This window comes from Marmota monax, unplaced genomic scaffold (assembly GCF_021218885.2).
Source record: "Marmota monax isolate L192 unplaced genomic scaffold, Marmota_monax_Labrador192_F-V1.1 WCK01_AAM20220418_F8-fsc00149, whole genome shotgun sequence".
NCBI classification, from domain to species: domain Eukaryota; kingdom Metazoa; phylum Chordata; class Mammalia; order Rodentia; family Sciuridae; genus Marmota; species Marmota monax.
Window position 1 is genome coordinate 2,049,339 of NW_026693170.1, and position 26,822 is coordinate 2,076,160.

The following is a 26,822-nucleotide window of genomic DNA, read 5'->3' on the forward strand; positions in this document are numbered from 1 at the left end:
CCTCACAACGGGAGACCCCAGAGCGTGGGGGGCTCCTCTGGAAATGCCCACCGGCTTCTCTGTCCAAGGCCTCAGGCTTTGCTTGGGCTGGAAAGAGGTTTTGGGCTCCAGTCCAGGGCGGGGTGTCTCCCTGGGGTGCCCAGGATGGTGTTGTCACCTCGGGAGGCGTGAAGAACAGGCAGGGGGCGGGTGGATTCCGGCCTGGGGCAGGGGGGGCGGTGAGGGTGGGGACGGCTGTGGGCCTGTCCTTCCCAGGCCAACCGCAGCCTGTCTAAAAGGGCAGACAGATAATGAGTCCTTCCCGCCCCTGGCCCCAGAGAGGGAGGGGTTTCCTGACAGGAAATTGTCCTCCTCCAAGCCACCCCCCCCAGATCTAAGCTCTCAGCAGCCCTGGCCCAAGTAGCCTGGGGACAGGACAGCAGTGGGGACACAGAGACAGGCACCGAGGACAGAGGTGAGTGTGCAGCAGGGAGGGGGACACACCCTGGGGTCCCTTCAGAGAAGAAGCACAGCCCAGAGGTGGGCTGGACTGGTGGCCACTGCAACCTGCACCTTGAACCAAGAAGGGGCTGGGGGCCAAGAGTGGCCTGGCGCTGGTGGGTGCCAGGGGGAGGGCAGAGGAGACGGGCAGGAGGAAGCTCGCCCGAGGCCTTGGGGGCTCCGGGGGCCTTGGAGAGCCCCAACCCACTGCTGGAGGCCAGACGAGACCCTGGGTCAGATGTGCTCTGAATGCAGATGGGAAAACTGAGGCCGGGAAGGCACGGCATCTCCCGAGATGGGACACAGCATCGGCCAGGATTGGAGACGCTGAAGATGAGATTGTGTTTGGGCGAGGATTAGATTGGGGTGGTATCATGGGCTTCGGGCTTGGGGACATGTGACCTGTGAGGACAGCGCTCCAATGTAGATGCTGGGGACTAGATAGTGGCGGAATCTGCAAACAGAGGTGAGGGTTGCTGTGGAGGATTGGGGGCAGCGAGGAAGAGGAGGAGGGGCCCAAAGAGGGAAGCTCTGGTGGCCGAGACATCCTGCAGGGGAGCCAGCCGGGAGGCAGGGGGCTTGCTTGCGGGATGCCTCGGAAGTGAGTCAGGGGCCCCGGCACTGGAGGCGACAGGGCACTGGAGAGGGCAGGATGTCGGGAGCCAGCTTGCAGAGGCTGGAGCCAGGAAGGGGACAGTCAGGACCCGTTGGGGGCAAGCCTTGATGCTGTGTTTGGGGAGTGTTGGAAATAATTTGGGGGGGGGGTACTGGATTCAGTCTGGGGGGATATAGGAGCTGGCCGGGGAGTGTCAAAGCTAGTTTGGGTCAGGCGTGATGGCCCACGCCTATAATCCCAGCAGCTCAGGAGGCTGAGGCAGGAGGATCACGAGTTTAAAGCCAGCCTCAGCAAAAGCGAGGCACTAAGCAACTCAGTCAGTCTCTGTCCCTAAATAAATACAAAATAGGGCTGGGATGTGGCTCAGGGTTGAGCGCCCCTGAGTTCAATCCTTGGTACCAACAAAAAAGCTAGTGTGGGCAACATTGACCTTAGTGGAGCCTGCTCTCATGGGGGTGAGGGGTGGAGACAGTTTGCAGAGATGTGGGAGGCAGTTTGGGGGGATGATGGACGAGGCATGCGGAAGCCAGTGTGGAAGATGAGAGAAATCAGCACCTGGGAACAGTGCTGTACTTGGGGGGTGGCGTTGAGTGCACGCAGACACGGGGGGCTCCCAGCAAGGGGTTGCCATGATGACTGCCCACCCTGGGGGCAGGGGACTATGGAGACTAAAGGTGTTTCTAGAAACAGAGAGGTTAAGAAGCACAAGCTGAAGTCCAGAGACTGAAATGTGGGAAGGAGGGGTCACTACAGATAGAGGTACTCTGTGCCCAGCCCAGCCCATCAGGACCCCAGCACCTGGCCGCTCATGCATCTGTGCACGCTGCACTATGCTGACCCTGTCCCTCACGTGCACAGAACCCTGTGACCATTAAAAACAACCCTTGGGCCACATGTGGTGGCGCCCGCCTGTACTACCAGCAGCTTGGGAGGCTGAGGTGGGAGTATCTCAAGTTCAAAGCCAGCCTCAACAACTTATTGAGGATGTAAGCAACTTAATTAGGCCCTGATGAAAAACAAAATAAAAAAATAATGAAATGGGCCCAGTGTATGGTAAAAGCCCCTGGGTTCAGTCCCAGTACAAAACAAAACAAAAACTACAGGTCAGCAATATGAGAACCGGTGAACGTCTGATGCTTTATTTAACTGCGTCTCGTCATAGTGACACAATGGAACATCATACAGCTCTTAAAATAAATGGTGGACGTGAGTAAATCCCACAAAAAAATCAGCTGGGCAGGGTGACCCATGACTGGAGTCACAGCTACTTGGGAGGCTTAGACCAGAGGACTAGTGACCCCAGGACTTTGAGGCCAGTCCAGTCAAGTGAGACCCCATCTCAACAAAACAGCAGCAACAAAACTCCATTAAGTTGCAAGATACAAGTGTGTAATTTAAAGCGGCTGAAACTATGTGAGGCAAGACATTATTTCTGAATGCATGGGGCAGGAGATCCAAGTCTACCTGATGGAGGGACAGCACCTTTCCACTTCCTTGGGAGAAGGACTAGATGGAGGGGGACCCAGGAGAGGGGTCAGGGAGTGGCTGTGTACTTGTCCCCCCATACACACACTCACTGCATCTGTGAGGAAACTTTTTTGGTACCCACGATTGAGCCCAGGGGCGCTAAACCACTGAGCCACATCCTCAGCCCTTTTTATTTTTTATTTAGAGACAGGGTCTCGCTGAGTTTCTTAGGGCCCCACTTAGTTGCTGAGGCTGGCTTTGAACTTGGGATCCTCCTGCCTCAGCCTCCTGAGCGGCTGGGATTATAGGCATGGGCCACCACTAAAAACCCTGAAGCAAAGAGAACAAAGGGTTGCATTAGATGTGGCTGGGAGCACAGGCACAGGGGTGTTTTAAGTTTGTTTTCTACACTTTTCTGAATGGTCAGACTACTTTGTCATTTGAAAAAATTCATTTATTAATTCAGTTAGTTGGTCATTTCACGAGTGCTGGGAATGGACCCCAGGGCTCACACTTGCTGGGCAAGCGCCTCCTCTGAGCTGCAGCCCAGCCCTATTTCATCATTTTAAAGAGTGCTCTTCTGAGTCTCCCCGAGTCCCTGTGGCCTGTTCCCTACTGACCTCTTCCAGAAGGACCCGTCACCCGAGGAAGGGACAGTCTGCCTCCTCCTTCCTCTGCTTCCTGCTAGCACCCATTCCCCGAGTGCCCGCCCAGTGCTTGGCACTGGGACCGCAGTAGTGACTGAGACCGCCACAGCCCTGGCCTCCCAGGGCTCCAGTCCAGTGGGGAAACAGATGTGTCCCCAAACGGTGATGACGGGGGTGGGGGGGGGCAGGGCTGGCATGAGGGAGCCCTGAGGGGTTCTGGGAGCCCTGAGGGGTTCTGACCCAGCCTCGGGATGGGGGAAGGTGTCCTGGAGGAGTGGGGCAGGGAAACCGAGTCCGAAGCTTGAGGCCCGGCTTCCGTGTAGACGAGCGGCAGGGCTGACACCCAGGGAGTCCCAAGTCAGGAGGGGAGGACAGCAATGGGGAGACCACCGGCTGTGGGGACGGGCCTGAGCTTTGTCTTCAGGCACTGGGGAGCCATGGAAGGGTCGGGAGCCGGGGAGGGGTCTAGGAGATGTCAGGACTAGAGGCCAGAGACCAGGGAGGATCTGGGGCAGACTGTGGGCAGGGCTCGGCTGGGCAGGGACCACGGAAGGGAGAGGGACAGACCTGAGACACCCACGACTGGAGAGAGACACTTGGAGATGGAACGGGCAGGATTCAGGAAGCTGTGAGCCCTGCAGGGACAGGGACCAGGTCTGCCTTAGTGACCACTGTGTCCCCAACACCTGCACAGGAGGGGTCCATAGATCTAGTGAGGGGTTTGGTTGTTTTACTTTTTTTCAAATACACAAAACCAAATCCACCAATGTAAAGTGTGCAATTCAGTGGCATTTAGCACACTGGCCACCTCTGTAGTTCCGGCCACGTTCATGTCCCACAAGGAAACCCTATACCCCTTGGCGGGCACTCCCAGCCCCTCTCCCCAGCCCCTTCCAACCACCGATCTCCTTTTGTCCCTGAGGATTCTGGATTTTACTAGGAAGTGTTTGCTGGAGGGACAAGGGAGGCAGAGGGTACAGGGCCCCAGGTGAACAGGGGAAGTGGCAAAGGGGCCTAGGCACAGGTGCCCGGCTGTGCAGCCTGGAGAGACTGCCCCCTGCAGGATCATGGAATCCTACGTGCCACCCCCCCAATGAGGTTCAGTGGGTACTAAGAGCTCAGATCAGGCCTCCCACAACGTGCTTGGCACATCCATGTGCCAAAGTGGTCATCACTATCCCTGGTCATTCTTTTTCCCAGGTACCCGCCTGTCAAAATGCCCATCCTGAAGAGCCTAGGGGTGGCAGACCCTAAGGTGCCCCGGGCAGGGACCCTGCCCCTGAGGTCCTCTCGGAACCCCTTTGAGGACATTCCGGGGCTGGAAGAAGAATCTGGGGAGCTGGGGACTCTGCCCAATGGAACATCTTGTCACCGCCGCGCCACCCTGGAGAAGCTGGCAGGCCTGTCCCCTTTCCGGCTGGGCTGGGCCCAGGGCCGACGGGCAGGCAGTCCTGGGGATGGGCCACCGCGCTCGTTCCTGGGCCGCGTGCTGCCCCCGGGGCTCCGAAGGAGTTCAGCAGACTTTGGCCTCCTGGCCCGGCTGCAGGGGACACGGGCCCATGGTGACGAGGAGGGGCCTGGGGAGGCTGCCCGGAGACTGGCCTTCCTGCGCCTGGGGCGTGGGCCCAAGCCTCGGCGGGCATCCCTGGCTGAGAGAGTGGTCCCAGCGGGGGAAGCTGCTCCTGAGCCCCCACCCAAGGTCCCAGAGCCCCCAAAGATGAAGGAGCCATTGTCAGGTGAGTGGGGAGGTCCTGACCCTCCATCATCCCCCACATCCCTCACCAAGTGAAACCCAACCCCACCCCCAGTATTCTTTTTTCTTTTTTTTACTATCTTTTTAGTTATACACGGGCACAGTATCTTTATTTTTTTATTTATTTTTATGTGGTGCTGAGGCTCGAACCCAGTGCCTCCGGTATGCAAGGCAAGCGCTGTACCTGAGCCACACCCCAGCCCTCCAGTATTCTTGAACACAACTGGGGTCCCATCCTCTCCCCACCCCCTATTCCACCCGGTTCCCTCTCCAGCCTCACTCAACCTTCCGTCATTTCCAGCATCTGCTTTCAACCCCGTGGCCCTCCCTGACCCCTGGATTCCATCTCATTCCCATCCCCACCCCACCCCAGCCCCCACCTCAGCCTCCTCCTCCGTCCCCAGGCCCGTCTCATTCCCATCCCACTCTGAACCCAATCCTAACTCCATCCCCAATCCACACCTTCAAGTTCAATTAGGTAACTCATGTCCCGACGTGACCTTCAACCTCTTCACCCTGCCTAACCTCCACCATCACCCTTAACTAGATCCACCCAAATCTAAGCACCCGCAGGATGGGTTTTCCCAGGTACCACAAACTGGGTGGCTTAAAACAACAAAAAATACTGCCTGGAGCCTCCCCTTCCCCTCTTCTCGGTGTCTTTGTGTCTAAATTTCCCCTTTTATAAAGACATGTTGGATTAAGGGCTATGACCCTATAACCTCTGGAAAGACCCGATTTCCAGTGAAGGTCACATTTTGAGTGCTGGGTTCCAGGCTTGATGTCTTTTGTGGGAGGGGGAGGGCTGGCACACTTAATCCCTATCGCCAGCCCATCTCATCCTGTGTCCGGTCAACCCATCCCTAGGCCAGGCCTCAGGGTCCTCCTGGGTGCTTTTCTGTACCCACCGGGCACTCACTGCAGCCCCCTCGGGGGTCTCTACTTTGGATCAGAGCCTGTGCCCCCTCTTCAAACCGCGTCTTTAATGTCATCTCTTTGCCCAACACCTTGACAGCCCTGAGTGGGTCCACCTCATCCCACTCCCAGGCCTCCACTCCCTCCCACCCCAATCCCATCCCCATGTTTGGTTTCAGTCCTTCCCCCACTGGTCTCACTCCTGACCCCTAGCCCCAGGCCCAGCTCAGCACCCACCCTCCACTCCCTCCCACCCCTCCTCACTAAGTCATGTACCACCCAGTCCTTCCCCAGCCCCCAATTTCAACCCCAACCCCAATCTCAACCTCCTTAGTACCCTCTGCACCCACCCCACTCCCAAAGCCAAACCCCACCCTCACCCTCCACCTTCATTCAACTCCATCCACATTCCCGGCCCCCAATCTCAACTCGGGTCCCAGCCCACCCCGTGCCACTCTGGATTCCTTTCCTGTTCCCCTCTGCAGATTCCTAACCTGGTCCCAATGCCGGGCTTGCTCATCCCAACCCCATCCTCCTCCCATCTTGGAAACTCCATCCTCCAGCCGCCAGCACTGTCCCCAGTCCCACCTTGATTGAGCCCCTGCCCTGTTCCCAGCCCTCCCCCCAGGCCCATGCTGCTGTTGTGCTGGGGACCTCCCAGAGCCCCTTCTGTCCTCTGATGCCCTCCACATCCTGGCCAGAGGCTATTTCAGCCCCTGCTCCCTGGGGACTGGGAGGGCACTGCAGGGAGGTGAGGAGGGGGTGACTGGAGCCCCTGCCTTCTGGAAACGGATGGGCAGAAATAGCGCTGGCCAGGAAATAGTTTCTCTGCCAGGGAGGAAGTGGAGGGGGAGGTGCAGGGTAACTCCTGGCTCTGGGACCCTCCCTCTGCCTTTGCCAGAGCCTCCCAACCCCAGGACTCCCTTTTCCCGGGCGAGTCTAACATTTCCAAAGTGCCAGCTCACCCCCACAGCCATGCCAACCCCCCAAGACCCCATCTACCGTCCCCACATCTTCCTCCCTCTCTCTGCTCTGCCCCCGCCCCCTGGTGGTCTCCATCTTGCACCCCTCACCTGGCTTGTGTCTTGGCTCAGCCCTCCACCTTCCGGGACCCTCCTCTATTTCCCCACCTTCCCAGCTCCCATCCCTCCCTCCAGCCCTGATGCACATTTCCCTCGCCAACCTCTGGCTTCCCTCTGCCTGAAGCCCTTCTGGATCCCCTGACCCCTAGACCCTTCCCTTCTTCCCTGCCCCTTCCCCTCGCACCCCCTCCCCCAGCCTCCCCCTCCTCCTTTCCACCCTCTTCCTCATCTGACACCTTGTAGTCTTCTGGCCCCCACATCCCGTGGGCAGGTTCCTCTCCCACCTCCAAAGCTCCTGCCCCCTACCTCCTCTGTGCCCTGGCCCTCTCTCTTGTCACCTCACCTCCCGGCCCTCCACCCCTGCCCTCCCCCACCCCGGACCCCCATCTTCCCTCCACCCTCTCTTGACTTCCTCCTGCATCCTGGTCCTCACTTTCTCCCACCCGCACTCCAATTCTCTTCCCTTCCTCCCCCACCTTGCCCTTCGCCTGCCCCTTCACGGAACCCATCCCTGCGTCCTCTCCTAGCCATCGGTCCCCGGGCCGGGCCTCGGGCGGGCGCCCTGACCTCCCTCTTCCCCACAGTGCTGGAGATCCTGAGCTTGATCCAGCAGCGCGAGCTGGCGCGGGCCGACGAGCACATCTTGGAGCTGGAGGCGGAAGAGCTGGCGTCGTCGGGGGGCGCGCCAGGGCCGCCGGTGGCGGAGGGCGCGAGCGGGGGCCGCCGAGCGCGGGACGTGGCGCTGCTGTACGAGGCCCTGCAGCGCGAGCTGTGGGCGCTGGTGCGCGAGACGCTGGCGGGACCCGGGCCCGGCGCGGGCGCCGGGGCGGGCGCGGTGGCGCAGCTGGGCCAGGTGCTGGTGCAGGAGGAGGCGGCGGATGGGCGCCGGGGGCCCGGGGCGGCCCGCAAGCTGCGCGCCCGCTGGGCGGAGGCAGTGGCCCGTGCGGCGCGAGAGCGCCTGGAGGCGGCAGCGCCCGGGGCGCCCGGGGGCCTGGCCGGGCAGCTGGAGGCGCTGCGGGCGCGGCTGCTGGAGGACATGGCCGTGGTGCGCGGCCGCCTGGCGCCCGCCTACCCCACCGGCCTGGGCGCTTTCGGCGTCTACCTGCGCGGCTACCACGGCGCATTGGCAGAGTGGCTGGGGGCCTCCGCCCGCCGGAGGCTGCCACTGGCGGACCGCTACGCCCTGCTGCACTGGCACAATCAGGTGTACCCCAGGTGAGCGGGACCGCCGCTGTAAGATCGCACAGAGCCCCAGCCCCACCCTGGCCTCCTGAGATCCTAGGGACCTTGGAACGCCAGCCCTTCAGTCCTAGAACCAGACACCATAGCACCATTGACTATTCAGGCCTCAGCACAATCCTAGAATCTCAGCGTTGTCACCTCTCACCTTAGCTGTCACCACGGATTCTTCCTGTTCCAGAACCTCAGCGGCATTCCAGTCCCAGCCCCTGGACAATATGGACACTTACACTCTTAGGGATCTTAGCACCATTGATCCTTCCAGACGCAGACCCATCATGGACACGCTTCTAGAATCTTAGTAACATTGACGATCCTGTCCTTAGGCTTTGGCACCCACCACACTTCCTGACCCAGAACCTATTCACACCAAAGGTTGTTTCAATTCTAAAATCTTGGGCTGGGGAAATAGCTGCTTTGGTAGAGTGCTTGCCTAGCATGCCCAAGGCCCTGGGTTCAATCCCCAGCACCACACACACACACACAAATCTCACAACCTTGACATAGCAGTCCTGATAGCTGAGCAGTCAGTCCTGATAACTGAGCATGGTGGACTCTTCCAGTCCAGAAAAGTAGCAGGGATGACACCTACACAGCTAGAATCCTAGCTGTTCAGACTTCCTGCCCTAGAATTTTAGCACCCTGGACTGTTCCAGGGCTAGAACCTTGGCTGCACTGACCTTCAACTTGACTACTTTTGGCCCTTAGAATTCTAGCTGCTCTCTCTCTCTCTTTCCATCTTAGGGCTGTTAACTCGTCCTATCTTTGAACTGTGGAATTCATGGCTCTTTCTTAGCACCTTGTGAGCCTTCAAATCCCACACCTTAGCCTCACCCACTCTTGGTGCTGAGACCTGGACATGGTTGACCCTCCCAGGCCTAGAATCTTATAACCACTGACCTTTGCATCCTAATCTTACCCTTCTTGTGGTGGGGGAATGGAATTTGGTGATGAGTTACATTTGGTCACATATCCTCTCCCGGAGAGGGAGTTTTCCACCCCAAATTGTACCTTGGTGAGTGAGGGGTTTGGGAAGTTGTCATCAGAAGAATGAGAGGGCAGTGGTACCAGCACTGACCCTATCGTCCCCATTTCTCCTCCCCGTCAGGGATGCTCCCAGACCATCTGGAGAGGTGGAGGCAGGGTGGGGGTCTGGAAAGCTTCCAGGAGCAGTGAGACATGGATCACGCCACCCCACCCCCACCCCGTGGGGAGATAGTTTTTCTGTTCATGCAGATGCAATGAGCAGAAGTCAGGTGCGGGTAGGCTGGAGTAGGGGTGACGGTGGTGATATTGCTCAGCCCAGGCATGCAGGGAAGTAGGAGGAGGACTACGGGGGCTGGACTGGGGAGCCCCTGAGGCCAGGAGAGAAGCAGAACCTAGAAGCAGAGGCAGAAAGGAGCCTCTGTCTGACTAAGTGGATCTTGGGAGAGGCCTTGCGTGTCAGATCAGCAAGCCTAGACTTGACCCCTGTAAGTCTTGCCCGGACACCATCCATCAGGGAGCTGACTCAGAGATCTGGAGCCAGGGCAAGGACTTCCTTTGAGGGATGAGCAAAGCTGGCCCTGAAGGAGGAAGGGAGTGGCCCAGGGTCCCAAACTCAGTGGGAGGTCATCAGGTGGGTCCCTTTGCCCAGCCCCTCCTCTCACAGATCTCCCTGTCTCTTATCTCCCACTTTCCAGGGAGGTCCTAGGGCTGGTGGACATGGTTGCCCTGGAGAATGGGGAGCTGGGCCCCCTTCTCTCCCCTGGCACTCTTCGTGGTTTGGAGGATGAATGTGTCACAGATGTCAAGGTACCTGGGACTTGGCATTGGTGATTTGGGGCTGGAGTTCCTCTGTAGAGAGGAAGGGTCACAGTGGGCTTAGGGGGGGTCTCCCCTCCTCCATTCACTATTTCCATCTCCCTTTCCCTTTGTGAACTTTTGGCTTCTGTCAAAGGCCATAGACATGCAAGCCCACACTGGTCATTTCCGTTCCATGTTCTGTGCCAAGCACCAGAGCCCTGAAGAAGAGACTGTCTATACAGGTTCCATAACCTTGGACCCTTCAAATCTTAGATCAGGAGAAAGCTGTCACAGAACATCAGCTCAGGAATGCAAACATGTTGTGCAATACCAAAACATCTTTTTATCATGGCTGGGCTGATAGTGAATGCAGTTAATAACAGCCCCAGCCACCCGGCCTGGCCAGGCCACAGTGGGACTTCTTGGCTGATGCTAATCTTTCCCCAGCCGCAGAAATCTGATCCTTGTAACCCCAGAGTCTAGAGTCCAGAATCACATGGCTAGCTTATTGAATTGAAGACAATCCACTGGACCAGAGAAGGAGAGATGCGTAAGCCTTTGGAGTTCTTGAATCTCAAGAGGCTGCATCTTGAACTAATTGGCAGAACCCGGGAGCAGAGTTTTAGCTCCCTCACACAGTGAAAACATAGACCCCCTATGAGATGGAGGAAGCTTAACCCACAGACTCAGTATAAAAGCTTCAAACCACAGACTTCGTTAGGAACAGAAAGGGTTAAATAGATTTTCTGGTTCAGTCTCTCTCCCCAGCATCACCTTCAGCTTAGGGTCGTCGGTAGGTAAAATCCAGAACCGCCTGGGGCTCCAGGGGTAGGGGATCCTGGTGGATAGAGAGAGAAAGACCCACAGGCGGCCCCTGCGTCCCGCCTGCCTCCCGTGTTCCTCCTCCAGGCTCAGACGCGGGCAGCCCTTCTTCGGGTGCTGCAGGAAGATGAGGAGCACTGGACAGACGCGGCGGACTGGTCCAGCAGCCTGGCCCAGGATGTGTGTGAGGTAGGCGGCGGAGGGGAAGGGGCGCCCTTCAGCTGTGCCTGCCCCCACCTCACCTGTCTCCTGTGGCCCACGCAGCTACTGGAAGAGCACACGGAGCGAGCGCCCCGCATCAGCCAGGAATTTGGGGAGCGGATGGCACACTGCTGCCTGGGGGGGCTCGCAGAGTTCCTGCAGAGGTAGGGGGTCTGCAGACCGAGGGGCGGGGCCGGGACCTGGGATCTTAGAGAGGAGGAGTAAGGATGGGCAGAGGCGCCCGGGAGGGATTAGGGTCGCAGACTGAAAGGCTGAGTGCTCGGGCCAGGGGCCCTGACCCGGCACTGGGCACCATCTATCATGCCAACTGCCCCTTCTTCTCCCCCCAGCTTCCAGCAGCGCGTGGAGAGATTCCATGAGCACCCAGGAATCCGGGAGCTGCCCTCTGACACCTACATCAGCAGGACCATCTCCCTGGTCAACTGTGGGCCCCCACTGAGGTGAGAGCACTCGCAGTGTCGGGCTGTGGAGGTGCCTTTCTGGGTGACAGCTGATTTGGAGTGTCCAGGTCCTGGGTGGGAATCACAAGGTTGACCCAGGGGGACATGGGACCTGAGAAACCTACAGTATGGGAGTTCTAGAAAAAAAAAAATGACACACAGGATCACAAATTAGAATCATAGAGTGTGATCAGAATACTGGAGTATTAAGATAATAGATAACCTAGAAGCCAGACTCAAAGGCTCCAGAATTGCGTGTATTTCTATATTTCTTTTTATTTTGCTTTTTTAAAAATTAACTTCCTTCCAGCCCCTTCCCTGGTACTGGGGATGGAAACCAGGGACTCATATGCTCAGCAGGCACTCTACCACTGAGCCACATCCCAGCCCTCTTTATTCTTTATTTTGAGACAGTCTTGCTAAGTTGCTGAGGCTGGCCTGAGACTTTCAATCCTCCTGCCTCAGCCTCTCAAATTGCTGGGATTACAGGCGTGTGCCACCATGCCTGACTATTAACTTGTTTTAAATTGCATTTAATTAAATTGATTTATTTATTGGTGCTAGGGATTGAACCCAGGGCCCCGTACCTGTTAGGCACATCTCTACCACTGAGCTGTGTACCTCCAGCTCTTCAATGGCACTTTTAAAAAATGGTGACACATGAGGCTGAGGTTGTGGCTCAGTGGTAGAGCACTTGCCTGTGATGTGTGAGGCCCTGGATTTGATTCTGAGCACCGTATATAAATAAATAAGTGAAATAATGGTGCATGAACATCTAAAAAAATGGTAACACATTCACATGAAAATATATGAAATAATAAGTCTTCTCGCCTCCCCTCCTCCCCACTTGGGGACAACTAGTATTTGTGTGTGTGTGTGTGTGTTTTGTGGGGGAATTTCAAATATTTACCAGTAACAGGTATAAATAAGTGTATATATGAATGTGCACACATATTTATACAAATACAAGTGAATCTATTTAACTATATACATGTATATTCTCTTCCTCCCCTCCTCCTTCCTTCTGCTCCCCCCCCCCCGTTTCATGAAGTCTTTCCTCCGTATCCATAGTGGGGATTGGTTTCAGGACATCTCCCTGCCCCCTTCATCCCCTCCGTGGATACCAAATCCATGGACACTCCAGTCTCCTATATAGAATGTGTAGTGTTGGCCGGGTGCAGGGGCACACACCTGTAACCCCAGCAGCTCGGGAGGCTGAGGCAAGAGGATCACCAGATCAAAGCCAGCCTTAGCAACTGAGCAAGGCCCTAAGCAACTTAATAAGACCCTGTCTCTAAATTAAAAAATATTTTTAAAAAGGGCTGGGGATGTGGCTCATAGGTTGAGCACCCCTGGGTTCAATCCCTCATACCAAAATGATTTTTTTTTAAAGTGAAGTGTTTGCATAGAACCTCCAAACTTCTTCCCTGCTGCCTGACCTCATCTCTGGATGACTTATGATCCCTAATACGATGGTGACTGTGTTTAAATAGCTGCTATGCTGTATTGTTTGGGGAAGGATGAAAGAAAAAGTCTGCGTGTTTTGTTACGGGTGCATTTTTTTTCTCTGAATCTTCTCCATCCACGGTTGGTTGAATCCGTGGTGCGGAGCATGTGGACACGCTGGGCTGACCGCACAGATCGGGGAATACTTCCTAACAGCTTGGGGATCTTCCCATTGATGCTTTAAAGTGTCCCCATGCTCCAGGGCTTGGAGGGGTTCTATGGTAGGGCACTGGCCTAGCACCCTGGGTTCCATCCCTATACTGCAAAGGGAAAAAAGGTCACCATGTTCCTTTTTGATATCGGAACCACATTCTGTGCTTGCCCACACCATCACGGTTTAATCATCCCCAGTGGATGGACATGTGTTTCCACGGCTCCAGGGCAGAACCCTGCTTGCTTGTCATTCCCTGTAAGCGCGGGACCTCTGGGCAGCCATGTTCCCAGAAGGAGATCTGCAGAGAGGGCCCAGGGGACAGTGACAGAAATGAGAGGGAGAATTCAGAATTGCAGACTAAGTTTAGAACCACAGACAGAATGGAGGCCTCTTCACTCCCATTTACAAAGCACCAAGAGAAACAGAGACCTAGAGACACCTCTTTAATTCCCCCATGTCCTCTAGACCCTTGATGTCCCCAGCCTCCTGACACCCTCAGCCCCAGACACCCCTTAGTCTCCTAACATCCCCCAGCCCCCACATAGTCCCCAGCTTCCTGAAATTCCCTAGTCTCTGCCTAGAACGCCCCAGTCTCCTCTAGATATTCCCAGTTTCCCAAACATCCCTCAGGTTCTCCCAGGCCTCTGCACCCCCAGCCCAACATCCCGGAGTCCTTCAGCACCCCATTCCCTAGACATTGCACACCCTCCAGACACCCCAGCCCCAGGCATTCCCTGACATTTCTCAGGCCTTAGACCTTCCCAGAGCCCCCCATCTGACCTGTCACTCATGCACCCCATAAAACAGGGCCCACCTTGGGGAGACTGGGGCAGGTAGTTGGGCCGAGATGTCGGGGCTCCTTGACTTTTGGCTTCACTGATCTCTGCAGGGCTCTGGCCGAGCGCCTGGCCAGGGTGGGGCCCCCTGAAAGCGAGCCTGCCCGGGAAGCCTCCGCCAGCTCCCTGGACCGCGTGACCAGGCTGTGCCACCGCGTTCTGGCTGACATGCTGTTCCAGGAGCTGCAGGTGAGTGGGCGAGGGGCTGGGGGCTGTGCCAGTGCAGGCAGCCCCCCCTCAGCAGCTCCCTTTAGCCCATGACTCAGTGTTCGGGAAGCAGGCAGATGTGGGGGTGATGGCCATGCCTGCGCTGTTTGGGGGGCAGAGGAGGGTGCAGGAAGGAAGAGGTGGGAGGATGTGGCGGGGGCAGGACAGACAGCCACCAGCAGGAGGGGGCTGGGGTGGAACCCTTGACACTGAGGTCCCCCAAATCTATGCCCAGCTCTCCTGGTCCCTGGAGTCCCATTTGTCCATCTCTGGGTCCCTGTGCCCGCCCCAAGGGGCTAGGTCCCCAGGTGTGGGAGTGCATGGAGCAAACACCAGACTGAGTGGGGAGGTGCATGGAGGTGGCCTTCACTACAGGTACAGCTGACCTCTGCCAGGAGCCTCCCATGCCTCCCAAGTCACTCAGAGCAAAAGCCAAACCCCTCCATGGTCCCAGGGCCCCACACAGTGTCCCAGACCTCGTCACCTTGTACCTCACTCCTCCCTTGCTCCACTGGGGCCCTGCCAGCCTCTTGCTGCCCACAGCAGGCACATCCCTGCCTCTGGGCCTTTGCACCTGTCACTCCCTCTGCCTGGCTTGCTCTCCCTCTGATATCCCCGTAGCTCCCTGTCTCACCTTTTTTAAAATTTTTGACCCAAATGTCACCTTCTCAATGAGACCTTCCCCGATCACCCCACTTAAAACAGAAGCTCCTCTAAGTGGGGCACACAGACACGCACCTGGAGTCCCAGCTACTCAGGAAGCTGCGGCAGGAGGCTCCTTTGAGCCTAGGAGTTCTGGACAACATGATGAGAACCCCGTCTCTTTAAAAATCCAGAACCCCTGAGACTCCCCCTCCCGACTCCCTGCTACATTTGTCTCCCAAAGCCCTCACCACCACCCACCATGCTATGTCCTTTGCTGGTATTTATTTATGTATTTTTTTCAGGGCCTGCGCGGGCTCGGAGGGGGCTCTACCACTGAGCGGCAGCCCCAGCCCTTTAAAAAAATCTGCTTCCTCACACTCATGATTAGCACCTGAGGGGCGTTCTCTGAATTCAGAGAATTTTTCTAAAATGCCTTCTTATGGAAAATGTCAAACCTACCTGCATGGCCAGAGCAGACAGAATGACAGAATGACCCCCTCAGACCCGTGGCCTACCTCCAGTCGCTGTCTGCTCCTGGCCAATCTTGTTTCATCCAGAGTCCCTTTCTCCCCCTGAATTAATTAATTGATCGATTGACTATTTTTGCGGTGCTGGGGATTGAACCGGGGCATCTCACTTCAAGTCCTTGACCACTGAGCCACCTCCCTGGCCCCACCCCACTGAATTCTGTTAAAATCCCCCCACATCCACCAACACTTTAGGCTGTATCTCCCAACGATGAGAAATCCTTTTTAAACAAACATAACCAACAGTGTCATTTTTTGGAGGTACTGGGGATTGGACCCAGGGGTGCTTAACCACTGAGCCACATCCCCAGCCCTTTTTAATATTTTATTTAGAGACAGGGTCTCACTGAGTTGCTCACGGCCTCACTAAGTTGCTGAGGCTGGCTTTGAACTCACAATCCTCCTGCCTCAGCCTCCCAAGCCACTGGGAATACAGGTGTGCGCCATGGCACCCAGCTAACAGTGTCATTTTATACAGACGTCTGGCCCCAGCACACTCGGTGCTGATGCAGACGGACAGGGCCTGCTCCTTAAATTCCCATCTCACTCCTGCTGTGTGGAGCAGGAAAGTGAGGACAGCAAGTGGCCGGGCCTGGGCCACTGGCTCAAGTCCTGGATCTCAATCAATCAGAGCGAGGATGAGACTAAGGGAGACAGGGGAAGGAGAAGGGGAAGGAGGGTGACTGGAGAGACAGAGGGACAGAGACAGAGGGACACTGGGAAGAGACAGAGACTGGGAGAGATGGACTCAAAGCCAGACCACGCGCTGGTGTGAGTGTGTGACGCCTGTGACGAGGGAATGGGCCCACATGTGAGTGCGCACCCCTGGGTATTGTGTGCCTCTGGCAGGGGGAGCCTGGGAAGGCCGCCAGGGCCCGTGTCCCTGTGACCTCACGCCCTGCGTTTTCAACCAAAGCCCATAGGCCCCATTTTGGAGGTTCAGGAAACTGGGCCGCTGTCAGGAGGAAGGGGAGGAAGGGGGTGGGGGGCCACGCGGGATGGGGGCCTGTTTCAGATGCCTGGACACCAACCTGAATGTCAGCATCTCACGGCTCCTGTGTCCCCTGAGCCTCCCTGCCTCCATCTCAGGCACAGACCCACTGCCACCATCCCTAGGCCCCACCAGACACTCCCTCTCTCCTGGCCCAGAGTCACTAACTGTCGCCTGTGAATTCTGCCGCCTGGATCCTCGTTTCTCCCTCCTTCTTCTCCTCCGTGCTTCCCTTCAGCCTCCTCCCTAATTTCTGCCTCTGCCCAGTCTTGCCTCCTCCCGTTAATCTGGGCAAAGCACAAACCTAACCCTCTCCTCTCCCCTGTCCCGAACCTGCCATGGCTCCCTAGTGCTCCCTAGTGTGAAAGTTGGCACGGCCCTGTGTGCTCCAGCCCTGCCACCTAGACTCTTCTCTCCAATCCCCAGCCACGAGCCTGGAAAAAGCCACTAGTGTGGGCCCCAGGGTCGCACAGTCCCCAACACACACTTAGGTCCAAGCTTCCTTAAAGGTCTGCTGTCATTGCCTTAAAGTTCTTGGTGATTTTGAACGAGGGTCTCCGTTTCCCGTCGAGGGCACCTGGAGAACTGGGCCGATGGTCTGGCCAGCCACAGGGACCTTTCTGTGGTGCTCTGACAGCATGCTGTTCCCTCTGAATGAACAGTTCCCTCTTGTGCTTCTAACCATGGCCAGAGTCAGGGCCTGACCTCCTCCTCCAGGCAGCCCTCCTTGACTCACATGCTGGGTCGGCCCACCATGGACTCTAGGCTTCCTAAACCCCTGGTTCCCCAGTTGTGGCCCTGCCAGCTCTAGGTTCTTATTGTCTGGGGACCAGTCTGCCTCCCCTTTGGACTGTGAGCCCCTGTCTCCTCCTCCTGCTGTGTCCCCACACCCCCACACCCTAGGTTAAGCTCTGAGGGGGGGTTAGAGATCATATTCCTGAGGAAAGAGGGAGGGGGGAGGAGGAGAGCGGTGACTTCCCTGAACTCTGTCCCACCCAGCCATACTTCAACAAGCTGATGCGCCGGAAGTGGCTGAGCAGCCCGGAGGCCCTGGATGGCATCGTGGGCACGCTGGGCGCTCAGGCCCTGGCACTGCGCAGGATGCAGGATGAGCCCTACCAGGTGTGCGGCCTGCGGTGGGGAGGGGGGGGAGAGGGGAGCCAGGATCTGGGGGAGACCCCCTGGAGGTGGGGAGTGCCTCCGCGGAGCCAGGGAGGTGGCACCTGCTGGGGCCGGAGGGGAGGCTCCTGGGAATGGGTGTGGGGGTCCGGTGCAGCCGGAGTGGGGCTCTTGGAGGTAGAACTTGGGGATTGAGGAGATGCTGGGACGGGGCCCCTAGGCGGGCTGTGGGGACTGTTAAGGGGCCTGGGAGGGCATCATCGGGTAGGACAGGGCCGCCGGGTGGGGTCTGGAGGGCTGCTTGAGGGCTGAGTGCTAGGACTGGGCGCCCGAGGACTGGGCTCCTGGAGCCGGCGCGGGCGGTGGGGATGGGGGTCCCGCAGCCTGGGCCTGGCGGGGTGCGGGGCGGCCGGGTGGGGCTCACCCTCGCACCTCCTTCCCGCCTCCCGCAGGCGCTGGTGGCGGAGCTGCACCGGCGGGCGCTGGTCGAATACGTGCGGCCGCTGCTCCGCGGGCGCCTGCACTGTCGCTCGGCGCGGACCCGCAGCCGCGTGGCCGGGAGGCTCCGGGAGGACGCGGCGCAGCTGCAGAGGCTGTTCAGGCGGTTGGTGAGTGGGGGCCCCGGAGCAGGGCTGCCCTTGGCTCCCTGGAGTCCCTCCCAGGACTCAAAGACCACTCTCGGCGGACCGCGAGGCGTAGCGCGCGGTTCCGTGACCTTGGCGCAGACCCGGGCTTTCCGGCTGCAGGGACTCTGATCTGGCCTCAGGTGCAGAATAAAATAACGATCCCCACCCGTTGTTGCAGGGTTAGATCACTTAATTCCTGTGAAAGGCTTAGGGCAGTCCCTTGGCAGCTTTGACACCAGTGAACGTTAACCATGATTATGAGCACAAAGAGGACGGGACAGAAACTCAGAACCCTAACAGCTAATCTAAGAATGTTAAGCCACCAAATCTTCTTTGAACCCATTTGTAGCCATCAGGACTGGAAGGTCCCCAGTCAACTACTGTTCTGGTTTCTAGCCTGGAGTCCTTGGAATTTTTTTTTTTTTTTTTTTTGGAAACTTTTTTGAGATAATTGGGGAATCACATGCACTTGTTGTAAGAAAGCTCGCACAGAACTCCCTGTAGCCTTTATCCAGTTTTCCCCAAATGGCAACATTTTGCAAACTTGGAATAGATTTCGAGTCATGTGCACAGCTCCCGATTATCTGCAAAACCGGGTATAGATTACAGTATGGATTGTCCTTCAAATATCTGAAGGTTCCAGATAACCCCCGGCCAGCCCGCCCGTCTTCTGACCCTTTGTACAGATGGGAAAAACCAAGGCCAGGAGAAGCCAGAGCAGGGGACGGCTCCGTCTTGGGAGGGGTGGCTCTGGGAGGGGGCTCTGAAGTGAGATGTGAGCCCTGCACGCCCACCACCCCCAGGAGTCCCAGGCCTCGTGGCTGGACGCGGTGGTGCCGCACCTGGCTGAAGTCCTGCAGCTGGAAGACACGCCCAGCATCCAGGTGGAGGTGGGGGTGCTGGTGCGCGACTACCCAGACATCAGGTGAGCGCCGCCCGCCCGCCCGCGCTCCCGCCCCGCCGCCTGCCGGTCTCTGGCGGCCTTGGCGTCCGTCCCTGCGTTTCCTGCCCCCCGGGCGAGGGAGGGAGGCGGCGAGCGTGTCTGACGGCCGTTTCCTGCTGGAACCAAGGCATTATTAATACGATTTCCCTCCTCCTGCCGCTGCCGCCGCTGCCGCCACCGCCACCAGGACTCGCAAACAAACAGGCGGTCACAGGAAGCCCAGGGCAGGGGGGCGCGGGGCCGCTGGGCGGCAGGAAGGGCCGGCCCGGCAGGGGAGCCGCGGGGGACACGGGGACAGGCACGGGCACGCGGGCGCACACGCACTGGGACAGTGGCAGGCGCAGGCGCCATCCAAATCCTGGTGGGCCGTTTCCTTCCTATGTGACCTTCTCTGAGCCTCAGTTTCCTCATCTGCTCCCTAGGGATAATAGTGCCGTTTTTCTTAGAATTCTTGGGGAATTGGTCGGCATCATTATTCTGGGCAGTTTGCGGAGTCTGTATGTCCGTCCTAAATGTGCATCCTGCGCGCCCACTGTGCAAGAGGTCCATTTACAGTTCGTAACTCATCTGCTACACACAGAAATTCCAGTTTCCTAAATATCCCACTTAGCAGGCGGAAAGGGGACCTGAATCTGGCAGCACCTGCGCTCACAGTGCTCTGGCCCCCAGACCTTCTCCACTCAGAGGGACAAGCCCCACAGAAACCAGAGTGAGGCATAAGCAGGTTTGGGTTCCAGGTTGAGGACGAGGAGTCTGGAACTGATCCCTAGTGGGGGCGGGGGGGGGGTCACATCCTTAGGAAGGCCTGGAGCCCTAAGGGGTCCGGCATTCCTCCAGGTTTGGAGTTTCTGAACTTGAATCTTGGGTAGTGGATCCGAACTTGATTCTGAAGCTAAATCTGAGAGTTCACAGGCTGGGCTGAGAGGACTAGTTTCAAAGCCATGTTCTGGAGCTTGGCTGGGGCTGAAGGTTCTTGAGACACATTTTGGATTTGTGTTTGGGAGCTGCAAGGATTGCAAACTCAGGATGTGGGTAGATGAAGACACTGAGGTGGGTCAGAGGTACAAGCTGTGGAAACCTCAGAGATTTGCACGAAGTGAAAGTTCTCGAAATGAGTGTTGGGCTCACTGTTTTGAATTGAAATATGTGGTGGCTCTAGAGATTCATTTGGGGCCGTGATTCGGAATTGAGGGGGGAACGGAGGGGAAGGAGGATTTAGGGAAGAATGTTACAGAACAGAGTTGATTTTGAGGCTTCTGATGGGAGTGAGAGTCCCCCAGGTGAATTCTAGTCCTGGAGTGGAATTTTGGTGGAGCATGGGTGTGGGGGCCGGAGACAAGGTCCATGAGCATTCTAGGTTCAAATTTGGGAATGAAAGTTCTACAATGTGATCCAAATAGAGAGCCGTTGAGTCGAGTTTGGAATGAAGGTTTCAGTCCTGGCCTCAGACGAAGGTGAGAGCTAGGACTGGAGTGTGGTGGACGGTTCTGGGCTGGACGTAGGAGATGATTGTGGAGCCATTTGGTTGGACCCTGAAGGTGAAGCTCAGGGTTTGTTGTAGGATCCAGTAGTTGCAAGGATACCCGGATGGAAATTTAGGAGAGCTGAGCTAAATTGGGGCTGAAGGTTAATTTTAACCAGCAGCAGAGACTTGGGGTGAACAGGAAGACCCCTGTGCTGGGTTTGGAGAGGAATGTTCTGAAATTGTGCTGTCCATCTGGGCTCACAGGGGAGGATTTCGCAATGGTTGGCCGGAGAAAGACTGGGGAAGGAGACTCTTCAGAAAACAGGGCAAGGGGGCTCCAGATTCTGTGTTGGAAGGGACTCAGGTGGGGTCTTGCAGGTGGACTGGATGTGCGTCCAGAGCCAGGACCCCTGCGACCCTGTGCGTTCCTCTACCCACAGGCGGAAGCACGTGGCGGCCCTCCTCGACGTTCGCGGACTGCACAACACTGCCACGCGCCAGGAGATCCTGGCCGTGGCCCGGGACCTGGAACTCTGTGAGGGGGGAGCCCTGTCGCCCCCTCGGGATCGTGCCTTCTTCTCGGACATCCCTGTGCCCCGCCCTTCTTTCTGCCTCAGCCTCCCCCTCTCGGTGGGCCGCCTCCCCCTGTCCCGGTTGGCCAGGCCCAGCCTGGCCTGTCTGCCCCTGCGGCCTCGGCCTCTGTCCCCGTCGAGGCCCCGGGCCCAGCGCTGAGGCTCTCCCAGCCCTCGGCCTTAGTGCCCCCCACTTTGCTGCTGAGACGCCATCCCCCTGTGCCACTGCCCGAGACTCCCTGCCCGGCTCACAGAGCCCTGGGATGGGAAGAGCCTTTGAGGTCCCCTCCGCCAGCCCCAAACTCTCCCACCGAGGGGAAGCAGAGGCCAGAGGGAGCAAAGGCCTTCCCAAGGCCGAGGAACTGGTTGCCAGAGCTCCCTCCCCACACAGCCCTGTGTAAGGGTGGTGTTCTGGAAGGCTCTACAAAAATATCCCAGCCCCCCCTTCCCTTCACCTCAAGGTCTGGCCTCCATCCAACGTATTAAGGAACGTTCAATACTTAGAATAAAGAGGTTTCTATTTAACACTAGGAAGGGCTGAGTCCTGAGTGAGGCGGAGGAAGGACGGGGGCAGGGCCCAGGGCCAAGGCTTCTCACCCGTCCAAGGCCAGGCTGGGGTCCAGCTGTCACGCAGGGCAGTGGAGGCTGTGGGAGGCCACCGCAGCTGCCGGCCACCCATTTACTCCAAGTCCCTGGGCTGTGTGGCTCTGAGGCCAGCCCTTGGCCACTCTGAGCAGGGACCATCATCCTGTCCACTCTGGTCCTGGTGGGTGCACCTTGGCATGGCCTCCCCGCCCATCCATCCTTGGCCGGGAAGCTGCCTCAAGAGAGGAAGGAGGTTGGGGGTGGGGCCGGCGGCATCCAGGGCGCCCTCCTGGGTTGATGCAGGAAAATCTCAGGGTGGGAAAACTTCCAGCCTCTTACCCCCAGCCCCACCGGATCCTGGTCTCCACGGAGGCCTGGAGGTCACCTCCCTGCTGACCCCTGCCTCTCCGGCCCGAGATGGACAGCTCATGATGGATGCTTCCGGGCCTGTGTTGTTTTAATTTTTTTTTCCCCTGAGAAGTCAGAAAGAGGAGACGGCCAGGGGTCAGCCCCGGGGCTGGGGTTGGAACCTCACGTACGTTTGAACTCTGGGATCTGGAGACTGAGACTTTTGGAGCCTCCTGGCTGTGTAGCTGTGGGCAGGAAGCTGCCCCTCTCTGGGCTCTGGTTCCTGTCCCTCCCTGGGAAATCATTTAACCTCTCTTTGCCCAGGCTGAAGTAAGACGTCCGGAAGATCTACCCCCCTCACTTCATCCCCAAAAGTGACACTTTTAAGGGGGTGTACTGGCACTGGAATCCTGGGCTTCACGAATGTTAGGCAAGGGCTCTACCACTGAGAGACATCACCAGTCCTTTCTAAAACTTTGTTGTGAGACAGTCTCACTGAGTTGCCCGGTCTGGCCTTGAACTTGAGATCCTCCTGCCTCAGCCTCCTGAGGAACTGGGATCAGAGGAGATCTCCACTGTGTCTGACAAGGTTTCATTTCTTTTTATTGCCGAATATATTCCACAGCACCCGTGTTCCCTGTTTTATTTATGTCAGTGGGTAGTCATTTAGGTTGTCTCCGCTATGGGGCTATGATGAATTTGGTCCTCTGTGTTTTCTAGGTTGCAAACATTTTCTTGCTCTTGCCCCCAGTTTTTACCTCTGTGAAGTGGAGGCGGTAAGAGCCTAGCAGCTGCATTCACTGAACACACACGTGCTCTCGCGGGTTCCCTCGGTGCCCTTCTCAACATGCTTGCAAACTTGGGGGTGGGAAGACGTGCATCCAATCCCCCCAACAAGAGCCAGGACCCCGCCTTTATCCCCCAGGCCCCTAGAGCAGCCACCCTTCCACATGCCAGGGGGGCTCAAGGGGAGGTCGTGTGTGCATGGCACTTGGCACCGGCCTTGACCCATGGAAAGCACTAGAAAACACAATCAGCCTTGCGGACTCAGAGGTGCCTTCAAATCCTGGCTGGGCCCCCTTCTGCTGAGAGAGTGGGGTGGGGCAGCTCTGGTGGCCAGGTTCCTGTATGTGCAGAGCACTCACCCAGTGGGTCTCCAGTGCCAAGAGTCTCATGGCACTGTCCCCTGGCCTTGGGAACAGAGGCTTCTCCTGGGGGGAAGCAGGCTCAGGAGGTGAGGGTCTGCTGGGAACCCAGGACCAGGCAGAGGCTGGGATTCAGCCCTCAGTCCAGCCCTCAGGTAGACTGAACCTGCCCCCCTGCCGACTGAGCCCCACCGTGTGCCATGCCCAGGGGTGCCCAGAGTGGGAGCAGCTGACACCTGGGTAAATAAAACCCAGTGCATCCATAAGGACACCTTCACTTAATAATTAAATGAAGGCTGATATGCACTGCAATGGGGACGCACCTCCTCTGGGTCCCAGTGTCCTTATGATGACTGTGGACCCAGCGCCCATTTCCCATGGAACCATCTGCTGAAGACCACCCGTCAAAGCCTTTGGGTGGTGGGAAGGGCCTGGCCGCACGGTGGGAGAAGGCCAGGGTGTGGGCCCCTTCACCAGCACCCCAGAGCCAAACAGGGACTCGTGCCTGCAGAAGGGAGGAGGATGCAGAGAGGCTATGGGGAGCTCCGCCCGCCATCACTGGGCCTGAACCCTGGGGTCTTCTGCAAATGCACCCTCCACCCAAGAGCCCAGATGCCTGCCGGGCCCCCATTCCAACCTTTCCACCCCTGACCACCCTCGGAGGCTCCACGTCTCTCCCCAAGATGCCGTCCCCCATGAAGCCTCTGTCTTGAGACCTGATCCCTTTCACGGACGCCCTCCCATCCCTCATGTCCCCGTTGCTCTCTCTGAGCCTCCCTACCTCCCTCTGCCTCGGAGGTCCTGCCCTCTCTCTGGTCCTCTGAGTCACATTGCCAGCCCTGTTAATGTCACCAAATCATACACTTAACCTAATTAAATGATCTCTTTTATGTATATTTCACCACAATAAAAATATGAGAGAAACCTCATCCTCATTTACAGTGGATTTCCAATCTCCGAGGTCCTCTTCTAGCCCTTACCATCCACTAGTGACTCGGTCTCTATTAATCTACCATTTGAAGATGCTTTATGTCCATGAAAACAAGCAATCCGTGGGCTTCGTGACTGCTTCCTCCTGAGCGTGGCAGTTTCCAGGGGATCGGGGCTGCGGTGCTCCCCAGGGCTCTTTCCTTCTCTCAGCTGTGTCAGCGAGGTTTGCGTCACTGTGACCAAAACACCCAACAAGGACAACCTAGAGGATGAAGAGTTTATTTGGGGCTCATGGTTTTGGAAGTCTTGGTCCATAGGTAGCCAAGTCCATTGCTCAGGCCAAGGTGAGGCAGCCACTCCTGGAGAAGAGTCCCTCAGAGGGACACTGCTCAGCTACAACAGGGTCAGGAAGCAGAGGTGGGAAGGGCCCAGAGAAGATGCACCCTTCAGAACACACGCCCAGAGGCCACCCCCTCTAGCCACACCCCCCATGCCTAAAGCTACCACCCAGCTCCTTCAAACCAGGATGGGCTAAGAAGGTGACAGCTCTCATGACCTAATCATTAGCCTCTGAATTCCTGCATTAACAGGAGCTTTGGGGAGACACCTCATTTACAAACCATGACAGTCTGTCCCTTGTCCCCAGAAGCTCATGTCTATTTCACAATGAAAAAATGCAACTAGTCCATCTCCAAGAGTCCCAGAGTCTTAACAGTTCCAGCCTTGCCCAGAAGTTGTGTCCAGGTCCAAAGTCTCATGAGATTCAAGGCAAACCCTTGGCTGGGAGCCCCTGTAAAAACCAAAAGCAAGTTACATCTATCCCGTAGACAGCGACACCCTGTAAACATTCCCATTCCAAAAAGAAGGAAGAGGGGCATCGAACAGAGGCTACCAGGAAAGATCGGAACCCAGTGAGCAAACGGGTTTCCTACCTCCACACCAGGACCTAGGACACTTGGCCATGAGATGTCATTTCCAAAGGGCTCTTGGGCAGCCCACCTGGGCTCTTTGACCCTAGCACTCTCCACAGCCAGCAGCTTTTCTCAGTGGACAGTCCATGTTACCGGCATCTCTTGATTCTTGGGGTCTCCATTCCAGCTTTAGCTTCTCCTGCACAGCTTCACACGTGGCCCTCTCAGGGGTGGCCTGCAGGGACTCTGACCATGCTTCACTTTTCCTGGCTTCCCAGACCTTCTTCAGGAATCTCAGGGAAGCCACCATGACCCCTTACCTATTCCTAGGGATGATGCCAAGATGTGCTGCCAGCATGCACTACACCTGGGCTCCTAGAATCCCAGCTTCAGCAGCCCCGAGTACCTGTGTGGCTCCACGTGGTGAACCAACTTCCTCGGCTTCTCTGTGCTAGCAGTGCACCCTCAGGACCTCTTCTCAAAGGAATTTTCTCCTCTGTGCCCTGGAGCCAACTATCCAGTGGGTGTGGTCTTGTAAATTCCAGAGGTGCCCTCAGACATCCTTCTCAATCTCTGTGCAAAGTACTTAGCATCACTTTAGGGGCTATGATCTCTTCAACAACCACACCTTCCCAGGCCCCAGCTTTACCTATACTTTTCTGGCCAAACTACAAGACCTTAATATCCTTTAGCTTTGTTTTCTGCTCCCAATTCTCACAGTAATCCTTGATAAAAGCTGTCAGCAATATTCACCCCACTGACTGAATGCTGTGCTATCTTGAATTTTTCTCCACCTACCACTGGGGTTGTGGCTCAGTAGTAGAGTGCTTGCCTCGCATGTGTGAGGCACTGGGTTTGATTCTCAGTACCACATAAACAAATAAATGTCCATCAACAACTAAATTTTGGGCTGGGGATGTGGCTCAAGCGGTAGCGCGCTCGCCTGGCATGCGTGCGGCCCGGGTTCGATCCTCAGCACCACATACAAACAAAGATGTTGTGTCCGCCGAAAACTAAAAAATAAATATTAAAAAAAAAAAACAACTAAATTTTTTTTTAAACACAAGTTTTCTCCACCAGATCAACAAGTCCATCATCTTTAAATTCAGCCTGACACAAAGTCTCAGGACATGGGCAAATACAATCCAGTTCTTTGCCAAAATATAACATGAGTGGCCTTGAGTCCAATTCACAATAAAGCCCTCATTTCCCTCGAAACATCACAAGCACATTCTGATCAGCATTCTGGTTTTCTGAGGTCCCACAGAACTGTCCATGAAACTCCACTTAGAACCCTCCTAAAGCTTTTCTGTGTGCATCTCTAAACTGTTTAAAATTCCTCCCATAAACCAGCAGCAGAGGCTTCTGAACCACACGGTCAGGTTATCACAACCATGACCCCCAGTCCTGGTACCAATTTATGTTTTAGTTGGGTTTTGCGTCATTGTGACCAAAACACCTGACAAGAACCATTTAGAGGAGGAAAATTTTATGTGGGGTTTGTACTTTCACAGGTCTTTTTTTTTTCTAAATATTTATTTTTTAAGTGTAGATGGACACAACACAATGCCTTTACTTTTATGTGGTGCTGAGGATGGAACCCGGGTCCCACCCATGCTAGGGGAGCGCTCTACCGCTGAGCCACAATCCCAGCCCCAGTTTCACAGGTCTTGATCCATAGACGACCAGCTTCATTGCTCTGGGCCTAAGGTGAGGCAGCACGTCATGGGGGAGGGGCCCATGGAGGAAAGATGCCCAGCTCATGGTGGGGTCAGGAAGCAGAGAGAAAGAGAAGGGAAGGGCCTACCAGGCGCCATGACACATGCCTGTAATCCCAGAGGCTG

General features: G+C 56.7%; 1 protein-coding gene across 1 annotated transcript; it reads left to right on the forward strand.

Annotated features, from left to right (window-relative positions):
- The first annotated feature begins 338 nt into the window (after positions 1 to 338).
- On the forward strand, positions 339 to 22,624 carry Exoc3l2 (exocyst complex component 3 like 2). Its single transcript, XM_046455691.2, has 12 exons — positions 339 to 454; positions 4,411 to 4,946; positions 7,545 to 8,175; positions 9,882 to 9,993; positions 10,894 to 10,995; positions 11,071 to 11,171; positions 11,358 to 11,468; positions 14,018 to 14,153; positions 17,334 to 17,456; positions 17,906 to 18,061; positions 18,883 to 19,004; positions 20,928 to 22,624. Exons 2-12 carry the CDS (start codon positions 4,427 to 4,429, stop codon positions 21,217 to 21,219), a joined length of 2,406 nt encoding a protein of 801 aa, XP_046311647.1. The 5' UTR covers positions 339 to 454; positions 4,411 to 4,426; the 3' UTR covers positions 21,220 to 22,624.
- Positions 22,625 to 26,822: the final 4,198 nt, after the last annotated feature.

Coding starts and splice junctions, on each gene's coding strand:
- Exoc3l2 (XM_046455691.2), top strand. CDS start 4,427: ATGCCCATCCTGAAGAGCCTAGGGGTGGCAGACCCTAAGGTGCCCCGG. Junction 11,172..11,357: donor CTCGCAGAGTTCCTGCAGAG/GTAGGGGGTCTG, acceptor TTCTCCCCCCAG/CTTCCAGCAGCGCGTGGAGA. Junction 19,005..20,927: donor CGCGACTACCCAGACATCAG/GTGAGCGCCGCC, acceptor CTCTACCCACAG/GCGGAAGCACGTGGCGGCCC.